We start from the raw sequence: 19,062 nt of genomic DNA, 5'->3' as shown, positions 1-19,062 counted from the left end.
TTCTATTATTAATCTCGACCAGGGGTCTTACATATATATATACATCAGGTCGTGTTTATCCTAAGTGGATAAGTACAACAGTCGATAAGCATTATCTCCTGCGGTCGGTACGGTCCTGGTCGGACCAGTTATGTCGATCACAATCTGGTACATAACACTTTTAACATATTTAACCTAATTTTTTCTCTGTTTCCAGAATATACTTTTATTGTCTTTTCAACTTCCATCTCTTCTCTTCTCCAAATCCAACGTGCATTCTAATTTCTACATAAGTTCAGATTTTACAATTAAGCTTTTATGTTATTGTGTTTTACTAACTTTATATCAACTATGTATGTTACAATAATTTAGTTTACGTAATTGTAAATTTTTAACAAACTTAACTGATTTTTTTTGTTCTAGAAAATAATAGTTGTTTGTGGTTTTTGTTTTGTTTCTATGTATTTTATCAGGCTTTTAATAATATATTTTATATTTTTTTCAGTAAAATCAATAGAAAAGTTTCTGAATTTAAAAAGAAAAGGAGCCATTCCCATCTTGTGCTTTAGATGAGTTACCATCGAATCTCGATGATCGGAAAAAATATCTGAATACCCTTCAAATCAAAGAGATGAGGTAATTCGGAGATATTTGATTAGAGGTCCTTGTCAACTTCGTGGTCATATCTTTAAACATAAAATGATATCAGGTGTAATGAGGCGATTTAATCCTGCTTGGTTTGATCAGTATAAGAACTGTTTGAATCTATACTATTAAAAGGGAATCATTTCTAAAAAATCTACTTATGAAAGGTTATTGCACCTATTCATTAAATCATTAGAAACATAACTAATTAAGTTTAAGTATATTTATATTTGATATTTTCCCTATAAAAATAATAAACATCTAAACAACTACACATATAAATCAAACTGACGCAACACTATCATCTAAATCCACTCTATCGCTTACAGTTTTTATATAACACAAGCATAGACTATCGTTTATATATTATATATATTCACATATAAATCAAACTGATTAAATACAAATGTATTACAATCTAAATCAGACCAAGTCTAACCACAGAGAAATTTTCTTACAATTGGTTCCTCCGAATCTGAAAACAGACTATCATACTAAATTAAATCAGATCTATGGATTCATCAGATATGTACCAAAATATTCAATGCAACATAGGTTTAAAGTTTAAACCAAAGGATGGAAACCATCAAAACCAAAAAAAAATATGTAATTTCAAATATTTAATTACATATTAAGAGTTCATACAATAAATTCTATACAAAATGATAAAATAATCAAAATTTAGATTCAATTTGTTTATTCTTAGCAATTATCTTCGAAATACTTTCAAATAATATCAAGATCATTTAACTAACTATATTCCATATTTTTAGTAAATAGTTAACAAACAAACCACAAATACATAAAAACCAATATTCACCAATCTATATTTTTGAAACATTCACCAACTATATTTAAATGAATAAATATTTAAGATTTTATATGGCATATTATTAACCAAAAATACCATGTTAAATAAACTCTACACTGTTTCGAGAAAGAATATATATATTTATATATAGATGTGTATATATATTATTTAAAAGTAAACATTCCTGTTTTTTCTCCTTTAATAAAAATGTCGATTTTCCAAAATATCTATAAATTTAAAAAGAAAATTTAATTATCATTAATGTCAATTTTGTCTTTTAATTTATGAGTTTAAAACTATACATACCCATTAATTTAATTCATTGCATCTATGACCTATTAAAAAAGTCGATCCACCAACTAGAAATTTAATTTTATTAATAGGTATAAGTCTATTTTATACTTATAAACAAAAGAAATATATTATCGATATTAAAATTGTAATATTATTGATCATTACAAAACTTATAAACTAAAATGCATAAAATAAATACAATGCATTAATATTATACAACAAATCAAATAGTTTATTCAATTTTATGTAATATTAAAAAGTATATGAAAATTTTAATCAATTTTCTAAATAATATATAAGATTTTTCGAGGTAAACTGATGTCTCTATACGTGTTAATGGCGAATTTCTTGGATTTTATCAGATTTTTAATTAGTAGGTTTTAATTAAATTTTAAATTTGTGGAAACATATTAGTTGGTAGAACCTCTGATAGAATGTTACATGAAAAACATAAGCCAATCCAATTTATATGCAGCCACTGCATTTACTGGTTTGACTGCGGCTCCGGATCAAATATAAAAACGCTGCTTATATCTTGATCCGTCTACAAATCACATATGTACCCTATTATAAAAAGTGAAATAATTTGTAAAAAATGTTTTTTTGCACCATTTTAAATGTTGATGCATTATTAGTCCTCATCCTTTGGTTTGATGGTTTTTGTGTCTTGCCTCTAGAAATTTAGGAAGTGCAGGTATTTTACAAAATTTGGTTTGTTTTCAGTTAGGTTATTTTGGTTTTTGGTCCGATTCAGTAGTAAAGTTGGGAAGCAGCTGTTATGCAAAAGAAAAAATTAGGTCTAATTCAGTTCCGTTTCGAATCTGATTTTTTTGTGTAGTTACAGATTTATTGATAAAATATTGGACAATTTGGAGTTTTTAGATTAAATATCGCGTTGTTCGGATAAAAATATCTGATAATTTGGATAATTTTAATATTTTGAATAAAAAGTATTCTGTTAATTTGGGTAATTCGGTTTGTAAATAGTATTTTGAAGATCACTATTTTGTTTTCAGTTTGGTTTCAATTTTTTATTCTAGAAATATACGATCGACTCGGTTATATATGAAATTCCCTTCAATCCTGGTTTCATTTTTTCAGTTTAGTATGGTTTGGTTCGCGATTTCGGATAAATGTGCCTAAACCTGTACACTATTTTATATAGAAATTCATTAAATGAAGTTTATTTATTTTCGAAAACAAACCCGCGCTTTTTAAGCGCGGATCAAAATCTAGTATAGTGTTAAGAAAGACGCTGTGTATTGTCTATGTTGTTACTTGTTTAGAGATATTAATGGAAGAGGTAGAAAAACTGATGCATGGACTAACGAAGATTTTTCTAGCTGGAATAAGTTCAGTCGGCTTGCAGAGCATGTGAGACAAGTTAATAGCTTTCATAATAATACAGTTATGAAATGTAAAAACTTGATGAGACAATGTCAGTCTATTAAACATGCTTTGCATAAGCAGGATGATATTACCAAGAGTGAGTATCTGATTCGGTTAAATTATTCATTTGATGTTTCCATATATTTGTTGCGACAAGGTTTTCCTTTTGTGGTTATAATGAGTCAGAAACATCCGCTAATAAAGGAAACTTTATGGAGCTTCTGAAATACACTGCTGAACAAAATGAAGATGTGAGTAAGGTTGTCTTACAAAATTCTCGAGGAAATAATCATATGGTATCTTCGAAGATTCAGAAAGATATTGTGCATTGCTTTGCAGAAGAGGTAATCAAATCTATTGTTGAAGAAATTGATCATGACGTTTTTTGGTTTGCTGGTTGGTGAATCTGTTGACGTTTCTGATAAAGAACAAATGATAGTAGTATTTCGGTTTGTTGATAAAAGTGGGATTGTCAAAGAACGATTCATTAGCATTATAAATGTGGCTGAGACATCTTCAGCACATCTGAAATCTGCTATTGATTCTTTGTTTGCTAAGTCTGGGTTGAGCATGAAAAAGTTGAGAGGACAAGGTTATGATTGCGCAAGTAATATAAATCTAGATTTTGGACCCGCACGTCCGTGCGGGTATTATTTTACTTCAAAATAATGAATATATATATATCTATATATATAAAGAAGAGTGTTTCTCTCCCAATGTGACAACTAGGATGCCAGCGTGGAAACTCGCTTGCTCTCGCGTCGACACGTCAGCGTGTCATTTAAAGTTTGGGCTTTGAGTTAATATTGCTAATGGGCTATTGTATTTCGTCGACATGTCCGGCCGTGGAAGTGTGATACGCCCCCTAATCTTAGCTGTTCGCGCAGATCTCTGAATAGTGATCTTTTTCTCTGCGGCAGAAGCGCCTGTCCTTTGCGCTCCCTTCCCCTCGCTGAAACGGCCGAGCTTTAACATCATATACAATCCATTCAATTCCATCTCCCACTACGTTGTGAATCAATGCGTCGTTCATGGCTCCTAGGCGGTGTCGCATCTATATAAATATGTGAGTTCTTCTCAACTCGAACTCATCCTATATTTCTATCTATAGCGATAAACTGAATCCTGATTTCATGTCTCATTCTATGGTGTTCTTCTCCGACTTGAAGTCCAGCCGTTGCTCCTCCGTCGTCGAGGCAAGACTGCTCCGGTCTCCGGTCCTGGGAGGCAAGAAATATCGCGAGCTCATGTGGGTTGACATGCTCTTCCTGGACGTCAACGTGAGTTCTCTCTTCTATTTCTTTTTCGGATCTGAGTTCGATCATTCCGGCGAGTCTATTTTGTTTACTGATGAATATATGACACTGTTTCTGTTGGTTTATTAATTTACATAATCATGAAATGTAGAAGCTTTATCTGTATATGGAGAGGAGCTTATATAGTTTAGTTTCTGAGCTACGTTACGAATGTGTTTTAGGCAAAAAGAAATTGAAAATGTATATCCATGTGTTGTAGGCAATTGAAGAACAAAGATGAGGATAGAGTAGTTAAGAACAATGAAGGTCTGCCTCAGCCATTTTTGGGAAGCTGCAATGATCGTGCAAGGCAGCTCCAGGCTTCTTCTTCAGGTCTTTTCCCATGTTTAAAGGTTTTATCTCTCTCACACTTCACTTTTTATCATTCAGATTATTTATTTTTCACAAACAATTCAGACTGTCGGCTGTGTTATGTTGTCTTCGTTTAATATTTCTTTTTCATCGATCTATTTCGTCATCTACGGTTTTTTGCGAGACGAATCCATCACCATTAAAAACTATTGGGTTTGAAGTTTTTTAAGTAATGTAATCTTGGAAAAAGTTGAACAAGGAAGCAGAGAAATAATAGCATTAGCTTATAGGTTGCTAAGTCAGCTACTTTCAGAACTAAATTGCCTCACAGTTTTCTTTGTTGACTCGGTCAAGTTACTTGGTTTGAGGCTACGATCAGTTCGCAAGTGATTGACATAAATATTCTGCCGTTCAGGCGTTCAATCCCCTGGAGGTAGCAAAGAGTCAGACCCTGTGAAGGTTGCTAGAGGAGGTTAGCCATTCAAAGTTTTCTGTCGTTACTTTCTTTTGGTAGCATATAAAATTATATGGCTACTGATTTATTAACAATTGCTATATTTTCAGTTAAAGCTATTTCCAGGAGGACACAGTCATTGGTTGAGAGGTTTGAGAGAAGAGACACAATTACACTTCCGGAAGAAAGATAAAGCAGCAATAGTTCAGAGCACTAATGCTGTGGAGAAAGTGGCCAAATCATCATCGAAACGAGCAGTTAGCATAATGCCTACCCAGGTCATGGAAGTTGAACTTGATAAGGCAACTAACTTGACCGCAGTTGAAACTCCTGTGATATTTATTGCAAGACCACAGTTGAAACTCCTGTAATATCCAGCTGTTTTTAATCAATAATGCAATTCTCTGCAACTTTCTTACATGTTTGTTTCTTATTTAATTTCTGGTTGGCTATTACATATGTTGCTAACACTATTACACAATTTTATTGTGGTATCAATGAGATGACGTCTACAAGTTTAACTCTGGTTCATGAAGAGATCATGATGGTGATATCAATCAGGGTTGGTCCCTAGATTACTTTCATGGTTTTCCCAGTTTGTGCATTTTACATGTTTGGTACATAAGAAACAAGAAGAACACAACTTGGGATCTTTCTCACGTTTGGTTTTTTAACATACAAAACAATAGCTTGGTTGTTTTTAGATATATATATGTAAGAATACTTCTTTTTAGCCATGGACGGTGATTATTGTCAAAGAGAATATTGGCTGAGACAAATGCATCTGAAGGGAAGGGACGGCTGACCTTGGTGCATTGACTTAGTACCTATATATATATAAGAATGATTCTTTCTCACTATATATGTTCCTGAGAGAACATATATACAATCTTTCCCCTTCTGCTTTTTTTTACACTGGTTCTTCTTTTTTCATTTATATTGTAGTTTTGTTTTAAGAAAACATACATCAGTTGTATATCATGCATTAGTGCATTATCATGTAACATCCCAACTATAATATAAATAAAAACCACAACATAAAATTTGTTTAACTTTAACTAATTTAATCAAAACCAATTTTTTAGATAATAAAAAGATTATAATATATATATATATATATGTGTGTGTGTGTGTGTGTGTGTGTGTGTGTAAAACATAGATGATTGAATACATCAAATGAGATTTAGGATGAAATGGAATAAAAGTTTTGAAAAGACACCTGTGAAAGTTGTGAATTCAATGGTTTTAAAACTAAAATAGAATTATGATAGTTTGTACATTTAAAAAGAAAATCCAACAAAATTTATATAAGCAAGATAAATGAAAATTTAGATCATACGTCTAAATAGTTGGGTTGTAAGTGCATAAATTTCGCTGTGAGAATTTAGTTTGTGGATTTTAGGTAAGATACTACAATTTTTAAACCAATATTTTAAGAAAAAAAATATATTCTAAAAGGATTGTATATTTAGAGGTGAGGGTCAATTAAATAACTAAGAGTATTACAAGAAACAAAATTTATAAAAAATTAAGTGAAATGAAACATTTCTACAATCCTACTAATCAAACACATAATTAAAATTTAATCAATTTTTTTCATTTTCTCATCACCTTATATATAATTTCCAGTAACAAAAAGTCAGATTTTGATATTAAATTTTTGAAATTTGTAAGACAGAAAAAATAATTGAAAATAATTTTAGGATTGTCTAACTACTTATATTTATAACATCATAAGTCTAAATAGTTGGGTTGTAAGTGCATAAATTTCACTGTGAGAATTTACTTTGTGGATTTTAGGTAAGATATTACAATTTTTAAACCGGTGTTTTAAGAAAAAAAATATATTCTAAAAAGATTGTATATTTAGAGGTGAGGGTCAATTAAATTACTAAGAGTATAACTAAAAACAAAATTTATAAAAATTAAGTGAAATGAAACATTTCTACAATCCTACTAATCAAACACATAATTAAAATTTAATCAATTTTTTTTCATTTTCTCATCACCTTATATAAAATTTCCAGTTACAAAAAAAAATCAGATTTTGATATTGAATTTTTGAAATTTGTAAGAAAGAAAAAAGACTTGAAAATAATTTTATTATTGTCTAACTACTTATATTTTATAATATATTATACCATTTGTATATTAAAATAAACATACATACAAAATATATAACTAAAATTAACATTTTTGGAAAAAAAAACCCGCCCGTAGGGCGGGTCGACCCTAGTATATATATATATATATATATATATATATATAACATTTACCATATTAAATATTTGTTTAATTGACATGTATACACACAACATTTTAATTGTTTTTATGTTGTTTTATCATTATTTAAAATTTTCAATTCCTTTAGTTGTTTGTTTATAAGAATTGTGTATATATATTAAAAGTTTGAAATCTAAGCTATTAAAACAACACAGTAGAAACTCCATAAACTAATACTCGATAAACTAATAAACACGTTAAACTAATATATTTTTCGGTTCCAAATTGGACTGGTTATAACATAATTCGATTATTTAGTTAAGATAATAATATTTAGAAAATTTCTAGCTAAATATATGGTTTCATTGAAATCTAAATTAATAATTATGATATATATAAATTTCTTATATACATAAATAAATTATTTTACTGTTTATTAATCAATTCAAATTGTATCTCTAATTTTTTTCAATATTTTTGGTGTTAATTTATTAAAAATATTTTTCAACATACATAAAATGTATCAAATAATCTCATAAAAATAGATGAAATTTAAATCTATAAATTTTAACTAATATATAATATTATGAAATAAACTACTCTTTTTTCTTTAAATAAAAAATATTTTAAGGCTATAAATTTAAAACTGAAAAATTATAATTCTATAAATTAATAATGTATAATAGTCTTGAAATTATTAATTTATAGATTTTTACTGTATATAGAAGCATATATTAAGAATATATCATATATTAATTGTTATTATGGTGAAACTCTAATTGTATGTTCCATATAGTTTAACTAATATAAATCCATTTTGGTATATATATATATATATATATATATGTTAACGTGTAATGCACTGAAGTTACATCTAATATATTAATAAATAATATTTTAGTGATAAATTGGCCTATATCTAATTTATTAATACGTTATAATAGGCTTACTAATATAAGTATGGAGATTAAATTGCTAAGATATATCTAAACTATTAAAAGGGAAGTACATTTTGTACTTAATCCTGATTTTTCCACAATAATTACCACCTTATGCCACTGTCATTAAACACATAGTTTTTATTTTTATATTAAACTGATACGTTAATTTGCATCTTAAACTAAACCGGCCGTTGTCTGCATATCGTGTGTTATACAATTAATAATGCATATATGGGCTTTGCTTTGCTTTGTGTTTAAGGTCCACTGTTTTTTTTGGTTAAATATGATATAAATTTATAATTCATAATCAAATGGACCAAATCAATTCATCAGATTAGGTTTTGTAAACATAATTACTAGAGATGCATATTTTTATATGTTTGAGGTTACTTTTCCAATTGCTTTTATTGTTACTATCGAAATAATATTTTTTTAAACTGTAAAAATAAAATTTAAAATACGCACTTAAATCCTAAATTTTAAGATTTCAAATTTAATAAAACTATTAAATCTCAACTAAATGCTCTAATATTATTCAAAGAATGTTTAGTTTACCAAGTAAAAAATACAATATAAGAAGAATATAACATTATAGTTAAAAAATGTACACTAAAAAATAAACTAGATACACTAATTTCAGAACTTAATAACATATGCAAACAATAATATTTTTAGTATGTAACAAAAACATAAAATTACTTTACACCCGTGTGCCCGCACGGGTCAAAAGCTAGTCTAATCTATTAATTTAGAGTCCTATTTTTTTATCTACTATTAAATGTTGTCATTTAAGTTTGGACCTACTCCTAATTCTACTCATTATACAATATAATGATTTACTTAATTTATTAACAATGTAAGATATTAATTGGGTCATAAATATGTATTGTTACCACATATTGTGGAGGTTGTTAAATCGTTAACACACAAAAACATAAATCAATTATATTTCTAGAAATAATTTATCATAGATATTCAAAATATGTCATATTTATAATCATATGAATAAATATCTAATAGCAAAAGAACATTAGTTATTTGTTGCATCATAAGAAATCTGCATGTAACATTCAAATAAAAAATAGATCAACTAATAAATAAAGATATAGTTCCACAAATCAAAAGAGCATTGGTTTAATAATAGCCACAATTATTAATATATTTTTCACAAAGTATTGAAACAAATTATGAATTCAAGACAAAGTAAAATAAATATCCAATTAACCTACTGAACAAATATTTATACATAATTTTATCGGTTGGTAAAAAATCCTGCATTTTAACGCGGGTACCATTCTAGTTTTTAATTAAATTAACGGATCTATCTAAAAAGTTAAGAATTAAGAATAAAAACCCCATCGGTTGGCCTAACTAAATGAATGTTTTATACGAGGTAAATTATGTAAATTAAACGACTGTGTATTATATCTAATTAATGGCAGTAGTAATAAGTCCTTTGTACAATATACGTCTAAAACGAAAAGATCATATGATGAATGTTAGTTGTAATAAACATGTGCACGAAACGACATTTGAAACTTTAATTAGATACATGGTTCACAAAATGAGGTTGAGTCAAATTTTTAATTTCATTTCGTTTTTATGCTAAATTGATTATAGAAATTTGATTTGTTTTTGTTGTTTTGCTCAAAGTACGGTATATCATTTGTTGGTCATTTCTAAAAAATCAGAATAATTTTGTTTGTGGTGTTAGATACGTCGTCTTTTGAAACCAAGCTACAGTATTAAAAAATTTTACCTTCAATGTAGCAAAACAATATTTTAAATATGTAGTTGCAATGCTAACCAAAAAAAATTATCATTGTCCATCCCATTGTTTTTTGTAATGGATATATTATTCGTGAAATATAACATCAATATTTATATTTTAAAGGTCACATGTATTTCAAATAATAATGTGATGAACTTGTGTTTGAAAACATATATATTAAATTTGGGTTTGTATAAACTGCATTTATTTATTTGTAACTAATGGACCTCATACTCATACTCATGAGTTAAATATACTGATTTAACTGATATAATATAAGTGTTGTCAAAAAAGCTAATATAATAAAAATATTAAACTTAATGAGTATCGCCACATTATCGACGTATCCCATATGAGGATGAGTATATGTATGAAAAATGAAAACATATTGTGGTAAAATACAGAAAGTGTTAGTTATCTGGGCCATGAAAATATAGCAAGCCCAGAACAATATAACATTAGGCTTAGAAACAAACTTGCAAATATCTCGGTCCAGAAAGAACGTAACCTCGAGTGAATTTTAGGTTAATTTTTTTTGGCTAAAACGACTGTGCATCAACAGTGGCAGTATGATGTAATTTTTGTGAAAAACCCAGGATTAAATACTATTTGTACTTCAGTTTTAATAGTTTAGAGGTGAATATAACGGACTAAGTTCACTGATTTTACGGGAAAACACTTCAGCTTATTATGTCCACTGTTTTGCTCATCAACTTCAATTGGTTGTTGTGGTTGTTGCAAAAAGAATTTTGAGATTCGAGGATTCTTTGATATGATTTCTTTATTGTTGAATGTGGTTGGAGATTCATGCAAGAGAAAGTATCAGATTCGGGAAGATCAAAGAAAAATGATTGAGGAAGATATTCTTGATGGTAAAATCAACACAGAAAAAGGGTCGAATCAAGAGGTTGCTATTCAAATACCAGGACAGATACGTTGGGGTTCTCACTGAAAAACTCTGTTGCGTTTGATTGAGTTATTTTCTCCCATCATCTTGTGCTTAAACATATTGAGAATGAGGGCTTGGACGACTCAAAAAGACGACAAGCATATGGTCTTCTTGTATATTTTCAGGATTTTGATTTTGTGTTTTATCTGCAAATGATGGTTCATCTTTTAAGACTTACAGATAGTTTATCCAAGGCTTTGCAAAAAAGGAATCAAGACATTTTGAATGCAATGTCATTGATGAAATTAACAAAGAGACAACTTCAAAATTTTAGAGATAATGAGTGGCATTCTTTGGATAAAGTCTTTTCTTTTTGCCAGAAGTATGAGATTGAGAAAGTTGATATCGAAGATGAATTGGATCACCCAAAGAGCCATCAACATCAATCCTTGTTGCAAAATAACAAATAGAATAAATAACTTATATCGGACATTCCTTTAATAATCAATAAGAACTTGATCATTACAAGAAAACAAACCATGCAACCATTTTCTTAAAGACCTTATTAATTAAGGAGCAACTAAGAAACTCAAGCTTTTTTACAAGTGAGTTGAATAAAAAACTTAGCCTCTTTATTGCAGTGACTCGCACCAAACATCTCGTCCGAAGTCATAAACACACATATGTTTTTTCCAACACAATTCTGCACAAATTATATTTCACATTAATATTCATTGAGATATTTATTGTTGACTAATCCGCAAAACATATCATTAATTTTGCTAACCTTTTTGGCGACCTTCAAGGCAGCTTCTGCGCCGCAATTTCCATGTCTATAGTGTTCACACTTGCCGGAAGGATCTCCATAATCAGCAAAATTGATCTTTGTAAAAACTTCTTTAGACTTATTGCAACCAAGCACCCACGGAGATTCCATAGTAGATTCTGCACAGATAATATATTCCTTGCCCATGTCTGTGCCATAATGAGTGTAAGCATATTGATCTTCAAAGAAACTGTCGGTTTTGTTGCCTCTTGCATCATTGGAAGAAATATTCATATTGGAAGCTAAACCAAGCACAGAGGAATAAGATAGAACTAGAAGAAAGATGTAGCCTCGACGACGGCTATGAGAAGTATCCATTTTGTTGTCTCCGTAATCAAAAGTAACAAAATGTAGTAAGCACTACTTATGAATATAGTTATATATAGTTTTACTTGGATTAATTTTCAACGGAAAATTCGTGGGTTGGTGTGGCCTCGCAAATTTCTCTCAAATTACAGTTCTATTTTTCAGTTCTCTTTTTTTCTGATTTGTTTTCGGGGGTGGGGAATAACATTCCTTTGACTTTTCTATGATCGTTTAGTAATAGATTTTATTTTGAGTGAAAAAATATATTAGGTCCATTTTAAATTTATAAAATCACATTTATAAAACATATATCTTTATTAAAAGTCAAAATATTTAAATTGAAATTTAATTTTAGAAACTAGTTAACATAATGTTTTAATCCAAATAACTAGATTTTGATCCGAGTTTGAAAATCACAGATTTGTTTTCGACAATAGATAAACTCAATTTAAACGAATTTCTATATTAGATATAGTATGGGTTTGGATACATTTATTATGGATAGTGAACTGAACGATACCAAAATGAAGACACAAAACCATAACTAAACGGAATTTCATATATAACCGAGCAGATCATATATCTCTATAACCAAAAAACTGGAACCGAATTGTGAATCAAATAGATATCCTAAAATATTATCTATACACCGAATTACCCGATACTTTTTATTCAAAATATTTTTAAAATATCAGTATTATTTAATATTTTTTATCCGAATTACCCTACATTTAAATTGAAATTTTAAATTATCCAATATTTTTATCGATAAATCCATAATTATTCGAAAACCAGAATTGAACCAGAACTAAATTGGACCTACTTTTTGTATATTAGCTAGTTTCCAACTTTGCAAATGAACGGGAACAAAAACCAAATTAACATAATTGAATCAAATTGAACTTTGTAAATACATGAACAATTTGAGGTAAAACAGAAAAACTAAAATATTCAAACTGAACTGAAAGATGAGGACTAATAAGGCATTTTCTTTTAAATGATGCAAATAAGGCATTTTCTTTTTAAATCGTTTTCAACTCTTTTAGTTGGGTACATATGTAGTTTGTAGACTAATTAAAATATAAGCAGTATTTATTATATGATTCGGGCCCACAGTCAAACCGGTTAATCCGGCCGTATATAATCTCGACTGATTTATTTTCTTCATGCAGCATTATGTTAGAGGTTCTACAACTAATTGTTTTCCACAAAATTAGGAATTAATGAAAAAATATTATTTAAATATCCGATAAAACAAAGAAACCCGTCATTAACCCGCTAACGACACCGCTTGGCGAAAAAAAATATCCAAAAAAAATCTTCTAATATTTTTGAAAACTTGATCAAAACTCTCATATACTTTATAATAATACATAAAACTGAATAACTATTTGAGTTTTTGGATAATGTAAATGCATTGTATTTATGTTATGCATTTTAATTTATAGTTTGTAATGATCAATATTAATGAGTCACAAATGCAATGAATAAATTAATGACTATGTATAGTTGTAAGCCCAAAATCAAAAGATAGTATGTATATGGTAGTTTATAATTATTTTTGGAAAATCGACATTTACATTAAAGGAAAGAACAGAATGTTTCCTTTTAAATAATATTTTTTTTTGAAAACTGTAATTTATTTTTATATGGTGAATGTTTCAAAAAATAGATCGTCTAATATTTATTTTTATGTAATTGTGGTTCGTTTGTTAACTAAATACTACAAATACTAGGTGATAACCTGCGCTCTGCGCAGGGTGAGAAAACTTAAATAAATTACAATTTGAATATATGGATATTATAAAGGTAAAATTCCACGCCCATACATTACAGATTATTCATGTTAAGAAATTCAATGAAAGTACAGATACGTAAACAAAGTAAGCTTCAAAGTATTTTATATCTTTGTGTTATTTGTTTTTGTGTAATTGAAATATAGTTTGTGGAAGTAAATCTAAAAGAATAAATAAAAGCTGATATAAAACTAATGAAGTCCGCCATATGTGTTTTCCTAGTCGACTTCTGGTTTGTTAATGATGATTCGAAAAAGTGATGTGATGAGGAGATGTGTTGAAGACAGTGCATAAGTATATACATAATGATGTATGTTTAGGGTTTTAATGATGAAAACAAATCCCCAAAATTATAGCAAATATTTACTAATTAATATTCCTAAACTTGTGGTACAATTTACTTTAAAACTTATTTTAACACATGTTGTCATAAAAACACAGCTCTCAAATTAGACAAAATTTGTATTTCAAATTGTATATATAAACATGTTTCTCAGCGATTATAATTGAGAAAAATTACTTGATGGTTTAAACAAAATTAGTGAATATGATGAATTGATTCCAGACATGATTGATACCTTTGTTAATATTTTAATACTGAAAAGATCATGCTCAAACTCTGCATAATCATCTTTAGATGTGAGACGAAAACTAATGAAAAAGTCATGTACCTAATACAAATATTACACTGGAACGATTTAATTTTTTTTTTCGACCAATCATAAAACTATGAATATTTGACTACATATATGTTCAAAATGATTTGTCTCAGTTAGAATAGCAATTAAAATCAACAGTAATTTAGGAAAATAGATTAAATTTCCGTAAACAATGCATAATATTTGATTATGTCTTCTTTCCAATTTTTTTTTAAATAATATAGGAAAATTTAAAACATTTGATATGATTTATGTAAAAGAGATAAACTAATCAAAGCATCAAGTTCATATAACAATTGAATTTATATGATTATTACATACCTAATAAACCATAGTTTTTGTATATGATATATTTTTTGCATATCATGATTGACTACGTATTATATTATAAATATCATATAAATTCTTGGATCAGAAAATAAATAATATGATGTATCAAAAATGATATGGTTCTCCGGGTTAAAAAATTATATGGTTTAGTAGGTTGAAAAAACAAATTTTTTTTTCTTAGTAAGTTTGTTTAAAACAAATATTTCTTTACCTTGAGAAACAAACGATGTATCAGAAACTATAGTTTTAAATAAACGATGTATGAGAAATATAATTTATGCAAAATGTGATTGTATCTTTGACTGATTTGATGTTTTGATTAAATCACCATTTGAAATGGAGTGTATTTAATTGTGACTGAGAATCTATTTACTAATTTATGGCGATGAAAATCAAATTTACGGCTGACTGAAACTATTCTGTAATTTAGGAAAAATATAATACATTCGGCAATGTACTAATCTCATTAATTATGCATTTCGATATGGATACGCAGAAGTTATGTGAATAATTACATTGTTTTAATACATTGTTTTAATACATTCTTTTTATATATATTTGAAATACATTTTACGTTTAGTAGATAGAGATCTAATGTTCATTTATACAAAACACTATAATACAATATAATACTTTTTTTGGTCCTATTATGAATTAAAAAATAAATAAAAATCAAAGCATCAATTTCATATAACAACTGAAGTTATACGATTATTATGTACCTAATCAAATACAGATATTTGTATACGATGTATCAAAAAATGATATGGTTATTCACATAAAAATTATATGGTTCAGTAGGTTGAGAAAACAAATATTTTTTATTAGTAAGTTTGTTTAAAATAAATATTTTTTTAGCATGAGAAATAAACGATGTATCAGAAATATTGTAACTTTAAACAAATGATGTATCAGAAATATAATTTATGTAAAATTAGATTGTATTTTTGACTGATTTGATGTTTTAATAAAATCACCATTAAAATGGGATACATTTAATTGTGATTGAGAATCTATTTACTAATTTATAGCGATGAGAATCAAAATTTATGGCTGACTAAAACTATTTTGTATTTTAGGAAACAATATAATACATTTGACAATGCACTAATTCTCTTTAATTATTCGATATGGATATGCAGAAGTTATGTGAATGATTACGTTGTTCTAATACATTTTTTTTAAAATGCATTTTATGTTTAGTAGATAGATATATATGTCCATTTATACGAAACACTATAATAGCAAGGGAGCGAAATGGTGAACTGAAAGATAGTACTGTGGATACTGCGACGAGGGATATGGGATTCTTGTCGGGAAAACAGAGTAAACAAAACAAAAATCTGTGGAGACCAAAGAGACCGCCAAGCTAATTAGCTTAGCTCTTTCTATGTTCCAGAGTATATATATATCTATTTAGTGATGGTAAGATGAAAATGATAAAGTGGTTTTGAAAATTCATGGGATTTATTTACATACTTGTTTGTAAAATATATTATTGTTGATTAATAGGAGAAAATGAACGAGGCAGGAGAAGAGCTAGGCATAAATGGAACTTGATCACTATAAGAAAACAAACCATGCAACCATTTTTATAAAAGACCTTACTATTTTTTTTAATTAAAATCGTTTTAGAAAAAATATTTGTTCTAATTTAATTAAATATCAATGTTATTGACCAATGATAATATACATTCCATTTTATTATTTATTGGATTCTGGTTATGTAACAATTAATAATATTTTTATTTAGAAAATATAAGAAATTAATTATTTTTAAACGATTTATATTATAAAATTGAGGGAGTAGCAAAAAAAAAGACTAGTAATTAAGAAGCAAATAAGAAACCTAAGGCTATGCTTTTGTACAAGTGTATTGAACAAAGAACTTCACATCCGTTTTGCAGTGACTCGTACCAAACATCTCGTCGGTAACCATAAACACACACATGTGTTTTCCAAGACAATTCTGCACAGAATTATATTTCACATTATTATTCATTGAAATATTTATGTTCAGTATAATTCACAAGACAATTCTGCATTAATTTTGCTAACCTTTTTTGACAACCTTCATGGTGGTTGATGCACCGCAATTTCCGTGTTTATAGTGTTCACATTTACCGGAAGGATTACCATAATCAGCAAAATTGATTTTTGTAACAACATCTTTAGATTCTCTTGTACAAGAAAGCTTCCACGGAAGTTCGAGATTAGCTTCTGTACACATAATATTCCTTACCCATGTCTTTGCCATAGTGAGTGTAAGCAGTTTGAGATTTGAAGGTACTGTCAGCATCACTAGATATATTTCTTATTGGAAACTAAACCAAACCAGAGGAATGAAATATAACTAGAAGCAAGATGTAGCCTAGACGATGGCTATGTAAGTATTCATTTTATTTTTTGTAATCAGAAGTAACAAAAATGTATTAAGCACTATATATAGTTTAATTGGATCTAATTTGCAACGGCAAATTCGTGTGCTGGTGTGGCCATGCAGATTTTCTTTCATATTATTTGGCATCTGTTAGTTTCATTTCTTTATTCAATTTTTTTTTTGGGACAACGTAGTTCTATTTTTTTGAATTTTCTTTTTTTTTCTTTGTTTTCGGAGATGTATAATAACATTGCTTTGACTTTTTCACGATGACTTGATAATAGATTTTTATTTTGAGTGAAAGAAAATGTATTACGTCCATTTTAAATTTTATAAATCACATTTGAAAGCATATATGTTTAATAAAGTCAATATTAAAATTAAAATATATTAGGAAACTATTTAATATAATGTTTTAATCCAAATAATATCGAGAGAATTACCAAGTGTGACTCAAAACTTGGATTCAAACCCAAAAGATACCCCAACTTGGGTTCAAGGCAAAAGTAACCTAAAAGGCTATTGAAATTACAACTATCTCCTTGTGAACAAAACAAAAAAAACGGTTTTTTTACGTTTCTACCCCTCGCAAGTCGTCTGTTTAGACGACTTGAAAATAAGTCGTCCAGACAACTTAACTTAAAGTCGTCTGGACAGTTATTCTTAACATAATTTAAAAATTTGTAAAAAATATTTTGATAAGTGAAAATTGGAATTATGTAATTAACATATGTCTTAAGAGATATAAATTAATATATAACAAATTTCAATTGTTTTCAGCCCAGATGAGTGAAGTAGTGAGTCATGATATTCTTTAGTTTTGTTTCATCAACATATGTTTAGTATTGTATGTGTTCTAGGGTTAGATTTTGGAAAGCATTAAAACCGTTTTTGAAATTTTTAAATTACCTAAGCGTGTTCATTTATGTGTATAATAAACACTATTGAAGTATAATTGATTTTATAAGTGGTTGTAAGTTAATTTAGTCATTTTAGCTTAGGGGTTCATTTTAGGGTCTGGGACGACTTAATATTTAGTCTTCTGTGCACAGACGACTAAATATTAGGTCGTCTGATGTACATTATCAGTCAGAATAAGTCGTCTAAACCGGACCAAACCTTAAGTTTACAATGTACTTTTAAAGCTAACCGGATTATTTACCCAATATATAAGGTGATTTTTTTTTTGTTTCATTTTCCGCTAAAATTCAGAAACCCTAACAGTTCTCTCTCACCGGCGATATCAAAGGCGATTCGAATTCCCACTATTTCCGAACAAACCATCGTTCTCAACGTCGGCTATCTATCTCACTTCATTCTCACCGTTTGTCGCGCGCAGCTTCTTCTAATCCTAGCGCCGCCGATTCCTCTAAACTAGCGCCCCGCTTCCACTATTTCCGAACAAACTGTCGCCCTCACCACCGTGCTCACCAACGTTCTCACCGCCGCTTCCTCTAAACACTAGCTAGCACGCCGCTTCTTCTCTGTAAACCGTAGCGCCGTTTCTCTGTAAACCCTAACGCCGGTAAGTCATCAATCTCGAGAAAAGAATGAACATAAAATGTGTCTCTATCAATTTACTCATTCTCACCGTTTCACGTGTTATTTTTTCAGATCTATAACCACAATGACGAGTACTCCAACTCCTTCTGCGACTATCAGGTCCGCTTGAAATTTTTCTACTGGAAGACTTGTAAGTAAGTCGCTGGAAAGTCTTCCAACTGGAGGACTTAGTAGACGACTTAAATATAAGTCGTCCATT

The 19,062-nt window shown here is 28.7% G+C and overlaps 2 protein-coding genes and 1 pseudogene across 7 annotated transcripts; 2 read left to right on the top strand and 1 right to left on the bottom strand.

Moving 5' to 3' along the window:
- Window positions 1–693: 693 nt before the first annotated feature.
- Window positions 694–11,473, top strand: LOC130511400 (uncharacterized; annotated as a pseudogene).
- On the top strand, window positions 3,911–5,599 carry LOC130510586 (uncharacterized). 6 transcript variants are annotated; one of them, XR_008944270.1, is made up of 5 exons: window positions 3,927–4,184; window positions 4,288–4,398; window positions 4,634–4,766; window positions 5,057–5,197; window positions 5,290–5,599. XR_008944270.1 is itself a non-coding variant. In XM_057007037.1 (5 exons), the coding sequence occupies exons 1-4, from the start codon at window positions 4,150–4,152 to the stop codon at window positions 5,160–5,162; spliced, it is 342 nt and encodes a 113-aa protein (XP_056863017.1). In that variant the 5' UTR covers window positions 3,929–4,149; the 3' UTR covers window positions 5,163–5,197; window positions 5,290–5,599. The 6 variants fall into 6 exon arrangements, 3 of the variants coding, with proteins under 3 accessions (XP_056863017.1, XP_056863016.1, XP_056863018.1); XR_008944271.1 differs by having other exon boundaries at window positions 3,929–4,184; window positions 5,080–5,197; XM_057007037.1 differs by having other exon boundaries at window positions 3,929–4,184; window positions 4,634–4,746; window positions 5,080–5,197.
- On the bottom strand, window positions 11,453–12,172 carry LOC130510585 (beta-galactosidase 14-like). The gene is made up of 2 exons (XM_057007035.1): window positions 11,791–12,172; window positions 11,453–11,706 (listed from the first exon to the last, which is right to left on the bottom strand). Exons 1-2 carry the CDS (start codon window positions 12,145–12,147, stop codon window positions 11,593–11,595), a joined length of 471 nt encoding a protein of 156 aa, XP_056863015.1. The 5' UTR covers window positions 12,148–12,172; the 3' UTR covers window positions 11,453–11,592.
- Window positions 12,173–19,062: the final 6,890 nt, after the last annotated feature.

The sequence above is a fragment of the Raphanus sativus genome, chromosome 4 (genome assembly GCF_000801105.2).
Source record: "Raphanus sativus cultivar WK10039 chromosome 4, ASM80110v3, whole genome shotgun sequence".
In the NCBI taxonomy this organism is placed as follows: Eukaryota; Viridiplantae; Streptophyta; class Magnoliopsida; order Brassicales; family Brassicaceae; genus Raphanus; species Raphanus sativus.
This window is presented reverse-complemented; position numbering and strand designations above follow the sequence as displayed.

What these genes read in the sequence shown, in the direction of transcription:
- LOC130510586 (XM_057007036.1), top strand. Translation starts at nt 4,150, where the DNA reads ATGGCTCCTAGGCGGTGTCGCATCTATATAAATAT. An exon ending in TGCTCTTCCTGGACGTCAAC is followed by an intron (nt 4,399 to 4,633) that starts GTGAGTTCTCTC and finishes CATGTGTTGTAG; the next exon opens with GCAATTGAAGAACAAAGATG. An exon ending in TGTGAAGGTTGCTAGAGGAG is followed by an intron (nt 5,198 to 5,289) that starts GTTAGCCATTCA and finishes CTATATTTTCAG; the next exon opens with TTAAAGCTATTTCCAGGAGG.
- LOC130510585 (XM_057007035.1), bottom strand. Translation starts at nt 12,147, where the DNA reads ATGGATACTTCTCATAGCCGTCGTCGAGGCTACATCTTTCTTCTAGTT. An exon ending in CCTTGAAGGTCGCCAAAAAG is followed by an intron (nt 11,707 to 11,790) that starts GTTAGCAAAATT and finishes TAATTTGTGCAG; the next exon opens with AATTGTGTTGGAAAAAACAT.